Source organism: Astatotilapia calliptera, chromosome 7, assembly GCF_900246225.1.
Source record: "Astatotilapia calliptera chromosome 7, fAstCal1.2, whole genome shotgun sequence".
In the NCBI taxonomy this organism is placed as follows: domain Eukaryota; kingdom Metazoa; phylum Chordata; class Actinopteri; order Cichliformes; family Cichlidae; genus Astatotilapia; species Astatotilapia calliptera.
The window spans coordinates 24365761-24384468 of NC_039308.1; the positions used below are offsets into that span (position 1 = coordinate 24365761).

An 18708-nucleotide genomic window follows, 5' to 3' on the forward strand; every position below is an offset into this window, starting at 1 on the left:
CAGCTGAGGAACGATGACTCATTTCATAACTATTTTTTGCATTTTTAAATCAGAAAGAGAAAGTCTGTGACACTGTCAGGAAATCACGTGTCATAGAGGGAGGAGAGTTTTTAAGTGCCAGTAAAGAAGATGCAATAAGGGAAAATTAGCTGTTTATCACAAGTTTTTCAGCCGATTTAAAAGAAGACACGGATGTCATTATTTGGCTTCAAGTCAGTCAGAAATACATCAATGAATTGTTAAACAGATTTGACGGCTCTTTTCAGGCAAACCTGGAGTGAAGTTTGGCCAGCGTTTAGTATTTCAGACGGTTTGGTAAATTAAAAAAAAGTGCCTCTAATCAAGAGGAAAGTAAGATCAGAAAGATGGATGACACTCCCAAAAACCTGGGAGAGGGAGAGATGAACGGCTCTCTTTCCTTCTTTCTGACCTGCTCCGCTCAGCTAGTGGTCTGGGAAGGGGAGGAGAAAGAGAAATGGGGGAGAGGGAGGGAAGGCGAAAACAGGGTGGAACAGAACACCCCACCCCCTGCTCCCCTCTCCCGCACAAACACATAAATGCACACAGCCCTTCAAAGCCGAGTGGTTTTAATAGACGTCCAATTACACTAAGAGATGACATCTGGGGAACTACAGCAGATAAATAAGGTGAAAGAAAAGACAAGATTCAGTCACCTCAGACAAACTCCAAATAACCAGCGAACCACTGATAGACAGATAGGAGAGAGAGGGAGAGGCAACGGAAAGAGGGAGGGGGCCAAAGGAGAGGGAGCCACACACGGGAGGAAAGAAGAGAGGCAACGCACCGCTCCAGCATTCAGACTCTGAGAGGCAAGGACAGAGGACAGACAGGGAGCTCAGCCCACTGACAGACGCACTACAAGAGAGGGGAGAAAGACGAGAGCTCGCGGGGGTCAGATACACACTCAAGTAACTTCAAACCAGCTCAGACAAAACAAGAGAAACAAAGAAAGAAAAGAAGAAAGTCTGGATTCTGTGACGCCTTCTTTTTTTCCTTTTTTTGGTGGCCTGGACACTTCATAAGAAACAGCATTTTTATTTTATTTTTTTCTTGCTTGTTTTATTTATTTATTTTATTATTATTTTTTTTTACTAAGCACTTTGCCATCTTTTTTTCCTAACCTGCTTCTCCTCCAACCAGGACTGAGGGGGGATAAATCGTCTGGGACGCGTGTGTTCGTGTGTGTGTTTGTGTGAATGAACTGATGATGTGTGTTTTTGTCTTTGGATGTGAACTTTAAAATGGGATTTTGAGTGATTTTGAGAAACCAGGAGCAGAGAGTGGCAGTGTCAGGAGGAGAGGTAGGAGGAGGAGGCGAGAGGTCCCCAAGGAGCGCGCCTAGTAGTTCTCATTGTGAGGTGATCTGAGTTATGGTTGTTGACGCATTCCTGTGACGATTGTGAGGAATAAACAGCACCGGGGGACTACAGCGGCGTCAGCCACAGCGCTGTGGGCTTCACCATTACCCCCCGCTACATCAACGTTTATATTCCTGATCAACCTACATCTGCCACAGCAAGTCGCACCATCTTCATCCCAGCTGTTCTACAGGTTTTAACACCTACAGTCCCAGTGAGGCTGGGGTTTCCCAAACAGAGGAGGTTTAGTTGGGGGGAGTTTCTCCCACTCTCATTCCCTTTCCCTGCACCAGCTCAGCATGCCCCAGCCCCTGAGCACATCCACAGCTCTCCCAGCTCCACTACCATGTGTAGATGGACAGTGACACAAGGTGCACCGGCCGCCTGGTTCTCCTCCTGCCCCTGCCGTAGACCTCCTTCACACCTCTCCCTCACCTTGCTGCTCTTGCTTCTCCTGCTCGGACCGTCCTCATCCTCCCCGCTGTCCGCTTCGTCCGAACACGGCCGCAATGCACCAGCAGGGACTTCTCCTCACTTCCTCATCTCATACCCACCACCCTCCTCATCACCCACACCGCTTCACGCATCCTCTGCAAGGTTGCCAAGGGCGACCAATGTGTCATCGTCGTCTGCGACGGTCGTTGGCCGGCACGTGCGAAGCAGCTACAAGCATCTACAAGGGGACGTGCGCTGGCGGAAACTGTTCTCCTCCCAGAAATTCTACCTTCGCATTGGCGAGGAGGGAAAGGTTAACGGCACCGGAAACAAGGACGATCCATACAGTAAGTCATCTGCCTTTAATGTGTCAGCTGATCCTTTCTGGTGCAAACAGCTTTTAACCACACACACAGCAGTTTATGAAAGTCAGAAATCAATTTCATATTCAAGATCCTGATATGAGATCTTTCTTTTTAGACTTTTTAAAGAGAGCCAAACGCAACCTTAGTATCTGTCAGTGGCACAACTGTGGCAAATGCAGCACTGCTTGTCCTCCACTTCATCTCACATGTTTATCTGTGGCCACTGATGTTTCCTTGTTTCCGTTCTGTGAGCACCCATGCACTTCCAGACAGGTAGCTGGGCAATAGAACAAGTAACAGAGCTGTGTGCCTGCAGCCTTTTCACCATGTGCAGAGGCAGGCATATTGCCTGACTACAAAGAGTTTGGGAAAGAAAAGCATGACAGTAGAAGAGCAGGAGAGAAGAAGAAAAAAAAAAACTAAACCGGGCAGATAAAAAAAGAGCGATGATCCACTGGAACCAATTAGAAATTGCCCAGAGAAAGTTCTTCCTGTTTGAGGAAATATCTAAAACACAGCTATTACCAAACCCCAGGGGAGAATGACAAGTACTCTTATTCCTTGCTGCTATTGTGCTCTTGCTATAATAGTGTTGGGCATATGCTAACTATGAGGTTGTACTGACTCAGATATAAAGTAATAACCAAACGCTTCCTGCTCCCCCTTTTTTTGTTTTCCTGGTTGTGCATTTTGCGGGCAGGGAAATATGATTTTAACCTTTATTTATCCTGAGAAGGGTCACTGAGCACACATGCTTATTTGTCAGCATCACTCAGCCTCACATTCACACAGTTTCTCTTTCACACTCACAGTTCCTCTGCTGCTGGGAACTCAGAAACTCCGCCAGTATATTAAAAGCACCTTAAGTTTCTGAAGGAAAATAGTACAAATGCAAGGATGAGTTCAAAATCCACAGTTACAGCAGGAAAAAAAAACCCTGCCCCCCAAAATAAAAACAAATTATTTTTGGTTTCTAAAAAAAATGCTAAATAGCCAGATGGTATCACGCAAATCTCACCAAAGCATCAGATCTGTACTGCAGCAAATCTAAATAGTTTTAACGACTTGCAAGGCTCATCATAATCAGTTATGACTGATTCAGAACAGAAAATCAGCTGTTATCATTTTGTAGTGTGCGGCTTTATCTTCTAGTTGAACACATCTGGAAGTTCTCCAAGTCTGCCACAGTCTTTTGGCCTGTGAGCAGCACAGAATAACTGCATGGCCTAAGGACATACTGACAGTAGTTGTTGAGTGAGAACAGAACATTGCTCCCACATTTACCTGCCCACAGTCTGCCTGCCAGTTCACTGAATTAGATGGGTGATGTCCAAAACTCAAGCTAATATCTTTATTATTAGAAAACAGGCGTTCGCTGCATTACTGAATAGTTTTCTTCTAAATGTATGATGTCAAGTGTCTGTGTACTTGTTCTAAACTGGTCTTTATCACTCGCACACCTTCATACACATGTCATAGGGTTGCATGCATCTGTACTCGACGCTCTGGTGCTGTACAAGGCTCGCCTGCTGAGTACATGTGCACACACACACAGATGCAGACACACGCTTGAGCACAGAGAGGCCAGTCTTGCACATGGCCTCCATATGGCAAAGCCCACTTTTATTAGGGCCAGTGTGAATATGTGTGCGTGTGTGTGCCACTCAGACACCAAGGCTCTGCCAGACATGGCTGAAGGAATTTCAATTAGCGTCTCTTCCTCCCTCCCCTCGCCTGCAGTCCTCTTTGACACACACACACACACACATGTACACACTTTTTTTTTACTCACATGCACAGAAAGAGCTCAGCCATTAGGCTGCAACGTGTCACTAACTATAATGGCATCAGGTCATGGCATTAGAGGCACAATCCATCAATTTCAGCAGCTCTTGCCACTTGATTGTTTTAGGAAATAGGTAAGAACCTTCCAGGGAGAAAAGCGAATCTTAATATGGGAACTCGGTCGTGAAGGCTAAACCTTTCAGGCCATATTTTGTCTTGGCGGCATATTTAGAAAAAGCATTTCATCAATCTGTATCCACCTGATGGTAAGTGCAGATGTTCGACATGCTTCAGACTGAAAGTTTGGTGATTAAATAATGCGTGTGTCTGCCCAGCATCAAACTATACTCCACGTCCAGGTGCTTGTGCTCATATAGCATGACTGCGTACAGGCTTGCGAGCAGAGCAGCGTTTATGCTTATGCTAACACTCCCACTTACTGACATTTTTTATGCACTCTGAAATAAGCAAAGAACAAATTGTACCCTTCAAACTAAACCAAACAGAATATATTTCAATTCCGTTCCCCTAATGGTGATCATGGATGTGGTTTTTCACATACTAGACAGCGTATGACTGGTCCTACTCAAAACTGCTCTGGTGTGTTTGTGCACAAGTTTTGAACACACTTTTTGTTTATTTTTATACCTCAGATTATAACATTGCTCATTTACACTGGTATACTTTTGAAGCTAAACACAGACTTTTAGACAGATTACTTCTCTGATGCTGGTTTCTGGCTATTAGAAACATATGGCCTATGTGAAATAATGTCGCAAACTTTCTCTATATGCAGCATCTTATATAATACAACTGCACAGAAACAGTGCACTCAAGTTTCTCCAGAGTGTAAACTCAGGTGTGGAACTACCCGATGCGACAGTTCTTCAGGAAAGCATTAGATTGAAAAACTACCGCGGAGGTTAATTGCAGTGGTTATCGTAGTCTAATCGTCTGCTAATGTTCAGGAAGTCAGATTGCAAATGAGTGTCATTAGACAGTGTCAGAGGTGACGGAGAAGTTTTAGCTGCTGGTCCCGGGTCGCTGCTCTCCTCCGCAGCGGAACCTTTCTAATGATCTTGTCAGAGCCGAGGCCGGCACATCACTCAGGCTTTAGCGAATCGTGCGTTCTGATGTGTTTTGTTCTAAACGCCCATCTATCCATCTCACCTCATAAGGCCTTTTGAAATGAGAGGTTCTGGTCTCAGTTTGGAAATCTTTTGGGGCTGCCATGTGATTAGCATCCATCCTCACACTGACTGTAAGAAACAAGACTGTCCTTGTTTCCTTCCCTCCATTTTGTCCACAGACTGTCACATCTTGTTTACAAACAAACGAATAACACAGTGTAATAAATGGACGTGCGCTTGCAGTTGGACTGCAGACTTGCGCTTGTGAGTAGCTCAGTTACTACTAAACGGTGCCAAGGTGACAGCAGTTGGAGGTTTGATTCTCATTGTAAAAGCTGCCACACACACACTTCAAACATTTATCATGCATTAATCACTGAGCTGTCATGGGAGAATCAAGCAAACCACAATTTTAGACTCTTAATTCTCTGGACATCATTCTGATTTAGACCAGGATTTCCCTGTCCTGGATAATTACACGGGTCTGCCCCCTCTTGTTTGACCTCTACCTATTGACCTGAGTCAGGAAGCACTGCTAATGGAAAGGTCAGCACTACAAGTATTGTATCACTTTTGGTTGTACTCTGCAAATGCCAGATTTTTTGCAACTCAAAGAGCCAAATTTTATATTAACAAGTCTGCAAGAGACAGAATTGTATTTGGAATGATGCATTTGTATCCAAATATTATTTTTGTGTATGTTGTGGAGTCGGTGCCAAAGCTAAAATCTTCTTTCAGCCAAAATAACTTTGTTTAGCCGTTGGGATCCAGAGTCCTCTTCAACTTTTAGAATTATTTTAGGGCAATTTTAAGAAGAAATTACAGGAAAATGTTAAAATATATTTTACTACACTTTAGCAAAACTAGACTATTGAAACTCCATCAAAGCGCTGTAGGCTGCACTGTGTATTGTAAAGGAAAAAAAATGCAATTAGAAATGCAACATTGCAGATTGTTGCTGTGGAATAAATGTGCACATATTTAAAACCACATGCACTTCTTCATCTCCGTACTTTGCATCCATAAAGCTTGAATGACTCAGCAAGGTGAGAGCCAAAAACAAAAGTAACAAGTCCTGACATCAGTCCCCGTCTTCTGCTCTTCTACTTTTGGTCGCCTCTATGTTGCTGCCTTCGATGGGATGCTCGATGAGCGTATTTAGGGTTCTCATGGGAAAAGGTAACAGTGTGGCCCATAAAAGAGAGTTATGAGGAGGTACTGGAAGTACCAGAGGTTAGTGTCAGCATTGGTTTTCATTTAAAGTTACTCTGCACGGACTCTTCTCCCTAGCGGCTGTAAATAAAACGGGCACGCAAACATCACTGAAGGAGCTCGTTCAGGAAAAACTAAACGGGTGCTCTTAAGAGCCAACATCAACAATTACATTCGGCTGTACTCTGAAAACATACAATAAACACACCTTCCTCTTTCTGACCTTTAATTCAGCTACAACTTTCATGTTGTTTACATGCAGGATGCCATTAAGGGTGCCCCTGATTGGCTATACACAAAAATAATGGAAAAACCATTCGTGGTAATCAGTGAAATTAGTTAGAGTCTTCCTGTGGGTGTGTAACTGCGATAAATTATTTTGGTTTCATACTGCACATCTTCCCTGTGATGTTGTTGCAGCGGGAGTCTGGATCAAATCATGTCACTTTTGAATTATGACTAATTTTACTCTAATCTGCGGAGCAAGCGAGGCCATAAAATAAACGTTTTGGGATCTCTTACAAGGGCGAGACATTTCCAAGGCCCCCTGATAATCTTCATTAAGCATATCCTTACTACCATTCATACTCTCAGATGCAATTAGAGCTGTTTGTATTCTAAAACCTTTCACCTTAAAGGCTTCAGACCTGTTTCATAGTAACTGAAAGAAGTATTTCAATCTGCGCGCTCAGTGCTTGCTTTGCGGCCTGGCATCATGTGCCAGCACCTGGAGACACATGACGCATTTTGGTTCTCTGTTGCTGTCATCAAAAAAATCAAGCTGAATGTAACCATCTGCATATTTTATCAATTTAGCTCATTTAGCCTTTTATCGTCACTTGATGATGGAAACTCGCTCTAATACTTCTTTAAGCTTGCCAGCTAGCTCGCTAATAATCCAAGCCACACCACAGCAACAGCAAAGGGTTCTTTTCAGAGCAGTTTTATGTGACACAGTCATATCAGAGTTTGTGTTTGCTCAGAGACAATGTGGGTAACAGTGATGTCTTTAATAGGATACATGTCCCAAATCAGCACATTTTTTATAGCTTATAGTAAAATATTTAGACTCCTTGGTGCAGAATACGCCCCCCGCCCCGGGAGCTCCAGGTCCCTCTTTTGAGACCCACTGATTTAGAGAATTTAGAGAATTTAAAACCTCTTAAAATTTAAGAGTTGAATGTTTGAGTCTTTCGTGCAAACTCTTCAGGGGTCTCTCATACACAGGGATAAGCCTACAAGTGTCCTTTAACGCATTCACTGATGTTTGGATGCCTCAGGAATAGAAACGCATGCATACTGACAGTAACACCTCCACTTTTATTATAATTTTCTCGTTAAGATGGCCCTTTTACTTCAGTGCTGTCTTTGTTTAACTTTTTTTTTTTTTTCTTTGCAAAAAGTCGCTGAGGACAATGACAGGATCTGTCTTCCATCACTATTTACACACTTCCTGTCATCACCACTTGATATCTTCCCATAAATTTGCTCCCCTGTCGATTAATGTGTCAGCTACAACAAGATGGAAGAGCCAGATTTCCGAAGGCAGACTGAGGCAGTCCCGCCACAAACCCAGTTGGGCACCACCTTAAACAAAAGTCTTTCAGCAACAAATTATGTTTTTGTAAGATCTTCCGCTCCTTTGGAGCACTCCAGCTCAGTGAAGAGAGGGCCAAACATCGAGAGTCCATTACTATCCGCAAAACCTTTTTCATTGTGTATATTTTGTGAACGATTGCTGAAGAATACTCTGACATATACTTGAGACTGGGAGAGAGAAAAGCAGGAGGAGATTCTCTGATAACCTTTCATACTTCTGTACTTCTATAAAAAGCTTCGGGGTGAATTATTTATTTTCATGCATTTGACAAAAGGTTTACAAAAACGCTGAACTAATGATAGTCTGCGATGCAGGCGGACTTATTTAATGATTAGGTAGAAGTTTTGGAAGTATCCATGGGTCATTAAGTTTTACCAGCATGCAGAGTTTCATATTATTAACATGGAAGAACTGACAGCATCTGAGAAGTCATCTCAGTGATGCTGTAGCAGCAAACAGTTTATTGTTGTTTAAATAACAAATCACAACAATGGAAAAGTTGCTAATGCCATTTATGGAGAAAAGTAAGAGCAACAAACTCATGCTGAGAGCTTAACATCATAAAATTGTACAAATGCCCAAAAACTGCAGGAAAATTATTATTTCTTTTTATAAGATAACCCAGAATCAATTCAGTCACAAACAGTCATATTAGTAAAAACAGTGGTTGGAGACCGTGGCATGAACACAATTATTCGGGGTCTTCAAAGCACCTTTGGAACATAAGTCCGTCTGAATCAGCCTGCCATCAGTTTGCAATTATATCAATTAAGTCAAGTTGACAATTCTACTATGCCATGTGTGGTACTGTTGAACTGTTATGAAATCAAAATCAAAAATTGCTGCCAATCTGTTACTGTTTGTTTCCAATCTGCTGTCGTCTCCATACACAGAAATTCAGATTAACTTCTTTCATTCAGAGTCCAGTTAGAACCTCATGTATCTGAAACATAAATTCTGAAATCCCGCCACAAATAGTGACGTATGCAGTTGCTGCAGGACAAGGATTTAACTGTAAAATGACACAGGTGCTCAGCAATCTTGTATTTATATAGGAATATAACCAGAATACAACCAGATGCCAACCAGTTGACTCGAGTCCCCTCCTGCACAAAGACACGTAACAGAGGAGTTGTGTTCATTGTTGCAGAATGACGCAAACTTGTTGCGACGTGGCAATTACTTGCAACCCTGCCAGTCTTTGCAATCACTCTGAGTTGGATCGCCACTGTTTAGACAGAGGTTGCTTCCTATCAGGAAACCAATGCAATCGCCTTGCAAATGAAAATGATTACAGCAACAAACTGGAATTGGTGACTGAATGAAAACAAATTCAGTGGAATCACAAGACAATTAAATTTTTCAAAGCTTTAAGGAGCTTATTGTCCTATTTTGTATGATTGAGCCATTACATGCGACCTCTTGTAGCAGAACAGAGGTAAAACTGTTAGACATGTGAGTCATCAATTGACAAAAAAAAAAAAGAGTTAATTAGTGTCAGGTTTTGGGTTAGATGAGGATTTGGGGCTTTTGTTTGTCATGCAGTATCTCCTTGAACATCATCGGGTTTTAGATTTGAAGATGTGAAGCAAATTTTGTTTCCTTTCCTCTGAAAACTTCTTTGAGAAATTGTAAAATGCCACAACTGCCTTATAGTGTATTTTTTACAAGACTCTTTCTACCTGCAGCGCTGCTGTAAAATGTCCAGATGAAGCCGAATGCACAAAGTGTCATTTTGGTGCCTGTGAACAGGCTGAATTCATGGCCAGTAAAGCAGTGGGAGATGGAGAATAGCATCTGTGACAGATAACATCCAGGGCTGCTGCCATATAGACACCACGTGCTTTAGGAGAAGCCCCCAACCAAACACACATGCACGCACACCTCACCCCTAACCCTGCTGCACACACACTGCATAAAATTGAGCCTCTTAATGGAGTCATCAAAGGTAGTGCTGTGAGTTGAGACCAGAGAGGCATCTGGACAGTCTGGCTGTTTGAACTGAGCCGTCAGGAATGCCGGCTCATTACTCTGTGTGTGTTAAGTGTGTGCGTGTTGAATGCGTACAAAATTAATACATGTGCAAACAAACACAACACAGAGCAAAGCAGAGAGAGGATGTGACAAGCTGAATGATATTGTGGGTAATACTTGTGGTGTAATATAAGAAGATCTCTAAAAGCTAAGAGTCCCTCAGCAACAACTCTAGCCACAACAGTTGGGCAACACCGCACTGACAGCTGAACTGTAAATGAAAAATGTGTGAAATGCAGACGACCATCACAGCACTCTGCCTGAAAACACGACTCCTGCTGTGTCAGGCTTGTGAATGGTTTTTGACAGAAGCTGGCAGCACGCGCGCTCTATCATGTTACAAAGTAAACCACGTTTAAGGAATCACAATTTCTCAGGTGTTTCTCCACTCAATCAAATCCCGGTTAACACCACTGCAAATTCCTCCTGGCTGCTCTTAAGCGTGAGTGATTGCAAGTGATTGCAAATTTCATGTTATCTCTCACCTAGACTGTTGGCTTTCTAATTTTTTTTCTCCCACGCGATCACCCCAAGGCCAATGACATCAGATGAAGGTTTAACAGCGTGCAGTTTTGCTCATTTCTGTATTTTGATGTGAGTGCATCAGTCAGGAAAGGACATAAAACCATTGCCCGGGCAAGAGTAAGCTGATATGGTGAGTGCGGGCTAAAAAGAAAATGAAATGAACTGAGAAAAAACACATTAAATGTAATTCACAAAGGCCAAACACAATTTATTTAATATGATTTTTACACAGCAAATCAAATATGTGCAGAACACAATATGAAAAGAAATCAATTTACAAAAAAAACTTGTATTTGTAGAAAAATTCTGGCCATATTGGAAATCAGAAACAGCCCTCTGTTCCCTCTTTCATGTAATCCATCAGCTAGGCGTGCTTTGATGTGGCCACTTAGCACAAGAAGATACTGCTGTCAGCCACATCAGTCTAAACAAATACCTCAGTGCTCCCCAAAATACACAGCATGCAGCAGTTTCTGTTCAAGCCCAACATCTCCACAAGCTCTCACCAAGCAATCTGCACAACCGAGAGATGTTTGTTCTCTTTTGGACTTCATAAAGGAACGGAAATAGTCCGCTCAAACTCCGAGAAATAAATAACGCTAACAAAATTGTTTAATCCTGATAAAACTGTGGCCTCAAAGGCCGAGACAAATTAAAAAGACATTTTCTCTATTTATGTGACCAGATAGAGCAATTCGTATCTGATTTGGTGGTCCATTTCCCCCCTTGTTGAATTCTTCTATTCCTTTGCATGCGTTCCCACTGGATTTTCTTTGCTTTGGAGTCTTTGGTGGTTGCCTGGATATAAACTCTCATGTCACTGTGAATATGAAATGTCGTCAGTCACTATGCTGCTTGTTTCAAAGAGAAAAATGATCTTACTGTTTAGACCTCAACGCATGAAAGGTTCCTATTAAATTTTTTTTAAGAGAAATACATAATAGGGTCCTTTTTGTCTTCATGAGAATTTTGTTTCTTGGATGTCACATTTATCTCAAAAAGGGTGAGAGAAATCAGTCACTGCTGAAATAAAAATAGTGAAGTCAGAGGTTCATAGCAGAGCACTGGACGCAGAATAAAAGAACAAAAACCGTTTTCACTCTGCTCGCGGAGTGGAGTTCACGACACAAACTGCTCCGCAAGTGATGATATTTCACAACGAGGAGCAAGACCTCTCCGAGCTGTAGACACGCAGTAGACCCGCTCACAGCTGGTCACCGTGTCGAGGTCACAATGTGAACAACTGCAGTATAATCTTCAAAAAGCCCCTGGATAAACAGTGGAAACATTTTCACAACCTCCTCTAACCTTTGGGATCAGCTGGAGTCTAACTGACCACGTTTCCAGAAAGGGGCCTAACAGGGGTCGGTGTGAGGTCTGCGAATGTGCGCGCTCCTGTGTGAGAGTGTGTCTTTTTAATATTTGTGTGACTGTGCTGATTTGCATGAGCTAGAATGATCATAGAAGAGTGTACATCCCAGGCTGATGCTTAATCTTTACATTAGAGTACATTTATTTTCACATCTGTTGAACAAATTACAATGAAATTTGTAGCAGTCCTGGTGGTTCCTGCATAATTAACACACATGACTATGATATAATTCAGTACAATTATAAAATAAAACAGCTGAGTTTTATTGCACTTGGTTACACTGCTCACTGGAATGTTGACTTTGTAATGCAAGAGTGAGTCCTGTTGTGCTGCTTAGTCAGTAAGTATTAACATATAAGTACTAAGTATTTAGCAGAGTTCAGGTTTCATAGGTCTCTCTGCAAAGAAGTTGTTTTTAAATTGGTTGATTTCAAAAGTATTTTGTCTTAAAAAGTAAACACCGTCATACATCCAGTGACTTTATCCTGTGACGTCAGTACGTTATTACAGTTTTCGCTTAACTGGCAAACAGACAAGCTCGGTGTGACTGCTGACCTGTATGTGAAATAATGCAAAAGCTAAATTAAGCTTTGAATTAATTCTTTGCTCGTTCCTGTTCTAATTATGTCATAGCACCTTTATCATCAGTCGGTTGGTGGCTGATTTATAGCCGGTCCACTAGGGTTTTTCTTTTGCTTTGTAAATCCGGTTGAAATTGGTGCCAAATTTAAATAGAAATCTGGTTGAGAAATTCTCTTGCCTGTAAGTCAGAGAGACTGCGTAGATCATTGTAACAACAAGTATAACAATCGATTACACCAAAAATCTCAATCAGTTACGATCCAAACCGCTACTATGAATAGCAATCATTAAGTCTTAAAATGCACGAAACCTGCTCTCGTGAGCTCAGATTTGGCTTTAAAAAAAATAAAAATCTGATAATTAAATATCGTTAAGGTCATTATGGAGTCGTTAATGAACAGTTTCTTCCTTGTTAGACGGCTGGGCTGTGTTTATTTGAACTTCCAGCTCTGTCAGTTACAGCTTGACAAGCAGAGACCATTTTGGCTCGCTCTTATGAAAGTTGAAATGTTGCCCTGTTACACACACGTGTTTGCCTTTGGTAGTTCTTTAAATAATGTTGATAGCAGCAAATGACCATGCCTTTTAAATTAAGTAAACTTTGTGCTTTTTTTCCCTTCTTTTTTTGCTTTCAGTGCCAGATCATAAAACTCCCCCTTTGCACTTAAAACATAATTCATAAAGATGTTGGGCTGAAATCCAAGGGACACAGGGAGGGAAACAGCAGAGAGGGGGGGAAAAGCAGAAAAAATAAAAATTACACATTAACAAGACACCAAAAAAGACAAGGTGTTGAGTGAGAGAGTAAAATAATAAAATGCAGCTTTAAGGGCAGCAGGTTAACGTTAGCCTGACACAAGCTCAGGTCCTGTTTTTCTCCATCTCCCTGCATTACTGCCAACTGTTGTTGCTGCAATTTAAGCCTTTTGTTGCAGCCAGGCTTTTTCACTCACAGGCAGGCGGGCTGCTTCTGGTAACTGGCGCAGGGGCCATAAAAGAGCCCTGTGCTTTTGGTTTAGACAAACCACATCAAATGGAAGGAGGAAGGTTTGAACAGGTGGACCAGCCTGTAGCGCAGCACAGACAGATCCCTTTTTTTTTAATGGATCACAGCTCAGAAATGTCAGCTGGAACATTTTGAACCTGATAGATCAGCGCTGTGTTGCAGCACATGCCTGTGTGAGTAATGGACTTCACACAGCAAGCCTGCATGACGCACCGTGGAGCTGCGAAACTCTTCTCAAAGTTCTTGAAATCGACCACATGAGGGATAAATGCATCAGCCACAACATTTAACACGAGGCCACAAGTCATTAAAAAAATCACAAACATTCTCCAAATCCTTGTCCAGTGACAACAAAGACAAACTAGGCGACGCAGCGTAGTCAGTGAAAGACATATTCTTTATATAGATTTTGTATCATTCTGAGCTGGAGGCTCACATATCCCCTTAATCTCCTCAGGCCTGACCTTCATAAAACTCAAAAGCCTGCAGGAAGTTGCAAATCTCCGTCTGAGTACAAGAGAAGAGGGTTAAGGGCAGTGAAGGGTCGTCTGGTAAAAAGGCAGCTACTGTTCGAGGCAGCTGAGATACACTGAATATTTTTTAAGTGTCTCACAACCAGATTTTGGGGACACGTGAAAATTTGCATTTAAATTTTTTGTTCATTTACCACTAAAGATCAGGTGAATATCCAAGTCTCTTTTCTGTCTAAAGCATTCCTGCAACCAGCCTCCACTTCCTACTACCCCCCTCAGCTAATCACCTCATCTCCTGATTACTTTATGGCCCGCTGTAACTGGCTTTAGGATGAGAGAAGGAAGGGCTGGTAACCACAGCTTAAATCAGTAATTGGTTCAGGCTTGAAAACTGATACAAACGCGTTGACCTCTTGCCAGTCTGGCAGGCAGAAAGCCTTGCTCCGTCCAGCCTGCCTGTGCTCCTCTGGTCAGAAAAACAAACATAGAGCGCAGAAATGTTTTTTCCTGGCTAACACCTTGGTCCCAGAGCATACAGCCCACAAGCTAACCAGGGGTAAGAGGCCGGGCTGACTGTCACACAGTGAAGGAAAAAGAAAGGGAGGGGGACAAGACTGGGGTTCACTTGTGGGAAAATATGAAATAAAAAAAAAACAGTGCAGGAGACCCTGAAATTAACAAAAATATAGATATGTTATAGCAGCATTAAGAGGCGTGCAGATAAAAATGCATCTCCCCACACTTTAAAGTGATAGTAATCGTGTCAAACACCTATTTTTCTGCTTTTTGATGCAGTCTCTCCATTACAACATTAACACTTGCATGAAGAGTGACGGGAAACTTTGAGCTATATTCCAAAGTAATTACTTTATCATTAAAGTCATTTAAGTTGTCAGACATACATATGCATGTAAATGTAATGTAATGAAAAACTTTTACTTTTAGAGACAGACAGAATAAAAAGTAAATAAATCATCAAAGGAAACTGGAACCTGTTCAGGGTCCTGTTCCAGACTATAAATAGAAAAATATGTGGTTGTAAGAATGTAACTCTATCTGAGTAAATGACCCACACAAAAGTTGACTCCCTATTTGTCTCCCTGTCCCTGCTCCACCAGGTGTTTTGGAGATCAAATCAGTGGATGTGGGTGTGGTGGCCATCAAGGGCCTCAAAAGTAACCACTACCTGGCAATCAAGAAGAATGGCGTTCTGTATGGAGCGGTAAGTTTTAACGCTGTTTAACTCTCTGACCTGTCATTTTTATTTAATATGCATTATTCTCTAAGTCTAAGAGGATAGCTTTATTCTCAGTCCAAAAACATCCCTATTTATCTTATACTAGGCCTTGGTGATTGATTGTTCCTAACAAACAGAGGGTTTAAACAGCAGGTGGGTGGAGATGGGTGAGAAGACCCTTTTAATATACCCTCTGAAACTGAGTATTGTACAAAGAGTCCTATGCAGCTCTGTAGTCCAGTGGGTGCCTCTCTTTTCAGAGAAGCTCCACATTCTTCTTTGAATAATGAAGCTAATATCTTGGTTTGGATTAAATTCTTAACCACAGTTTCTCAAGAACTCAATCACTTTAACCTATTTAAGCTTGAGAGCTTAAATAATAAACTTGTTGAACAGATTACTTGCACAAACATCAAATTTATTAATTGAAATTTTTGGTCACCCTTAGTCTATGACAGAAAATAAGGTCCACTTTAAGAGATTTGCAGCTTGTTAGTTCAAAATCTTCTCCACTCTTTGCAAACGCACTTCTGCACTTTTGCGATTGCTAAATTTGACTGATGATGATAGTGAAAAAAAAAAATTGGTAAAAGGACGTTTTCCCTCTAAAGTGGTGGTTCTGTGGCTTTGAAGTTTCTTGAATTCTTTATAAAACAATGGACAAGGCTGTACGACTCACTGTTCCAGAAATAGGAACCACAGTTACTCTCCTCTGCCTACCTCTCCTCTCCACTCCATTCAGAAACAGGAAACACAATCCTTCAGTTTCTCTGTTCTGCTTCAGTCTCTCTGGGTAGAGCAGCCCTCGTTTTATCTGTCCTCTCTCACTCACCCTTCTTTCCTTCATTCGATTCTGCCTCCCCCACCCCCCTCTTTTCCCTACTTTGAAAGACCTGATTTTCAGCATGTCTCTGAGGAGCCACACAACAGATGAAATGACACACGGTAGAAAAGACAGAAAATAAAAAGAGGCATTTTGTTGCATGGCCTCCAACTGAATTCCCATGACGTCTTCTCCACAGCACAACACAAGCCCTAGTAGCGGAGCGGCGAAGGGCCGGCATTCGATTACACTTGATGGTTTTACACAGTGACTTCTTTATCTGGTGCTAATCAATTGAATTCATTGTTTCATTGTATTGGCAGATTAAAGCACATAGGTGACACCGCAGGTTATGATCACCTTTAACTTTTACTACTTTTACGTTCATTTCTGTACTTACTATAACGATTCTTTTGCCTATTAACACCATTATTTTGAGACTCAATCGATCCTTAACTATAGCTGCTACTTGCCTAACTCTAACCTTAGCCTTTGAACATGTCTTCATCTTAAAGCTTACCGATTTACTACTTACGTTTTTTAACCATTTGACCATGAACAGGCTTATATTCCTACATCATGCACTCACGCGATATTTAATTGTACCTTGTACCAGCGTAATTTAAAAAGCTGCATAGCGTTCGTAAAATATTTTCATTTTGCTCGGGGAACACTCAGCTTTACTTCTGGAACCAATTTGAACAGCTGTGGTGGAGAGAGAGAGAGCGCGTGAAGGAGAGATATTGGCTATTAGAGTGTGTTTGTGTGTGTGTGTGTAGCAAGTACATTTTTGCTTGCGAATATCAATTGCATCCATTTAACTGGCTGTTTAAGCGCTGTTAGCTTTAAGCACAAGGGCAGCTTCCAGTAAACTGACAAATGCAGCTCTCTCAGATCATTTTCTCTTCATTTACCAGTGGGTGGCCATTGCGGTAATGTAAGCCACAAACTTTGTGTCACAATGCTCTTTGCTCGGCACTAAGCCCGAACCATCGAGAAGTCACAATAACTTCTCTGCCCTCATCCCACCACCACACAGCCATCCAAACTACTGACACACAAACAACACTGACAACTATTCAAGTTTTACGTCTGACTTTTTAAAATTACGCTGGGGATTGTTCTTAAGCAATGGCTGACCATTTGTTATTGGATGTTGTCACAAGAACTATCTCCAGGTAACAAAAAAACAGTTACTATTTTTGAGTAAAAACTAACCATGACTGAGAACTTACACATGTGGTACAGTGGGAAGTTTCAAGTCACTGGCTACCTGCTAGAGGTGGTTTTCATCAATGGAGAAAATCTTAAAAAGGCAACCTGTACTAATTTACTTTAAATATAAATTATTATCTTTTTCTTCAGCTCTTTTAAACTCTTTGCTTCTCCTCCACAGAGAGAGTACGGCCCAGACTGCCGTCTAATTGAACGCATCGAGGAAAACAAGTATAACACCTACGCTTCAGCTCAGTGGCTCAACAAGGACAAGCGCATGTTTGTTGCACTGAACCCCAAGGGAAAGCCAATGAAAGGAAGGAAGACACGAAGGAAAAACCCAGCCACTCACTTCCTGCCTATTTTGTCAGAACAGCGATGACTGGACAAATCAGCAAAGGGAGAGCTCTGCAGATTAAAGGCTATTGGACGTTTTTTGGAGTTGAAGTGATGGCTTCATTGGACAGATTCAAGTCTGAACAGTATGATGCACTGAGGAGGAAAAGAAAGGAAACAAACAGACATTTTATCACAGTTGGATAAAGACATTTCTATTTTTAAAGAAAGAAATAAGATATATCGCTATACAATGTACATATTATTTTCTGTTTTAAGTTATAAAGTACACTGGCACGGTAAAATTATGAAAAGAAATGACTTCTGTGCCAAAATGTGAAACGGTAACTCACATTTTTAGATTTGTGTACGTGTGAAGTCAGTGACTGGGGAAGAAATGGCAAAAGAGAAAACATGGAGGAAAACAGGGGAAGGCAGAGGAAGTATTAGCAGAAAGCTGACTGATAGAAGAAGAAGAAAAGATGAGATGGGTGGAGGAAAATGAAAAAAGGTTGTGTTGTGTTTAGTCAAGTACCAACACAGCAGCAAGTCTAAAACTATCATGTTTCTTCTTTGAATTTATTTATTTTGTGTAATATTTAACAAAAAAACCCTACAAAAATACAAAAAAGAAAGTCTTTTTTTTTTTTTTTACCATGTATGCTTCTCTTTGAATACTATACATTTAAACCTGAATAAATACAAAGAATATATTTGTCTTTAACCTGTCTGACTGACTTTGGTTATTTTTATTTTCAGCGTGTGATTATTGTTTGTTCTTTTCAAAATACACAACAAAACATAAAAATAAATGCAAACGTAAAGGATATGATTGAATTTTGACTGATGCAGCCCATTGCTGTAACATATATATTAGCTCATTATTACTAACCATGAAAGCTACAATATCATTTGGTCTGTTCATGTTGTTAGCAAGCCTATATAATTAATCACTTTGAGTGTTTAAGTTTAAGTGGCACTGTTTGAATAGTAAATAATAAGTTTTTAGGTCTGCAAAGCTCAGGTTCAGCTCTAATATAACACAATAAATAACACATAAATGTCTTTAGTTGGATTTTTGCCAGGCAACATGACGGAGTCATAAATCATAATCAAGTTTTGTTTCTATAAATTGTTATTGCTGTAAAAACACATGGTACAATGCTTTTATAAGATATTCTAGGCACATAAACATTACA

At 41.2% G+C, this 18708-nt stretch overlaps 1 protein-coding gene across 1 annotated transcript; it reads left to right on the top strand.

Moving 5' to 3' along the window:
* Positions 1-1449: 1449 nt before the first annotated feature.
* fgf10a (fibroblast growth factor 10a) lies at positions 1450-18233 on the top strand. The gene is made up of 3 exons (XM_026174010.1): positions 1450-2161; positions 15017-15120; positions 17355-18233. The coding sequence occupies exons 1-3, from the start codon at positions 1726-1728 to the stop codon at positions 17553-17555; spliced, it is 741 nt and encodes a 246-aa protein (XP_026029795.1). The 5' UTR covers positions 1450-1725; the 3' UTR covers positions 17556-18233.
* Positions 18234-18708: the final 475 nt, after the last annotated feature.

Excerpts from the sequence above, each read along its gene's own strand:
- fgf10a (XM_026174010.1), top strand. The coding sequence starts at position 1,726 with ATGTGTAGATGGACAGTGACACAAGGTGCACCGGCCGCCTGGTTCTCC. Across the intron at positions 2,162-15,016 it reads AAACAAGGACGATCCATACA|GTGTTTTGGAGATCAAATCA; the intron begins GTAAGTCATCTG and ends CTGCTCCACCAG. Across the intron at positions 15,121-17,354 it reads ATGGCGTTCTGTATGGAGCG|AGAGAGTACGGCCCAGACTG; the intron begins GTAAGTTTTAAC and ends TCTCCTCCACAG.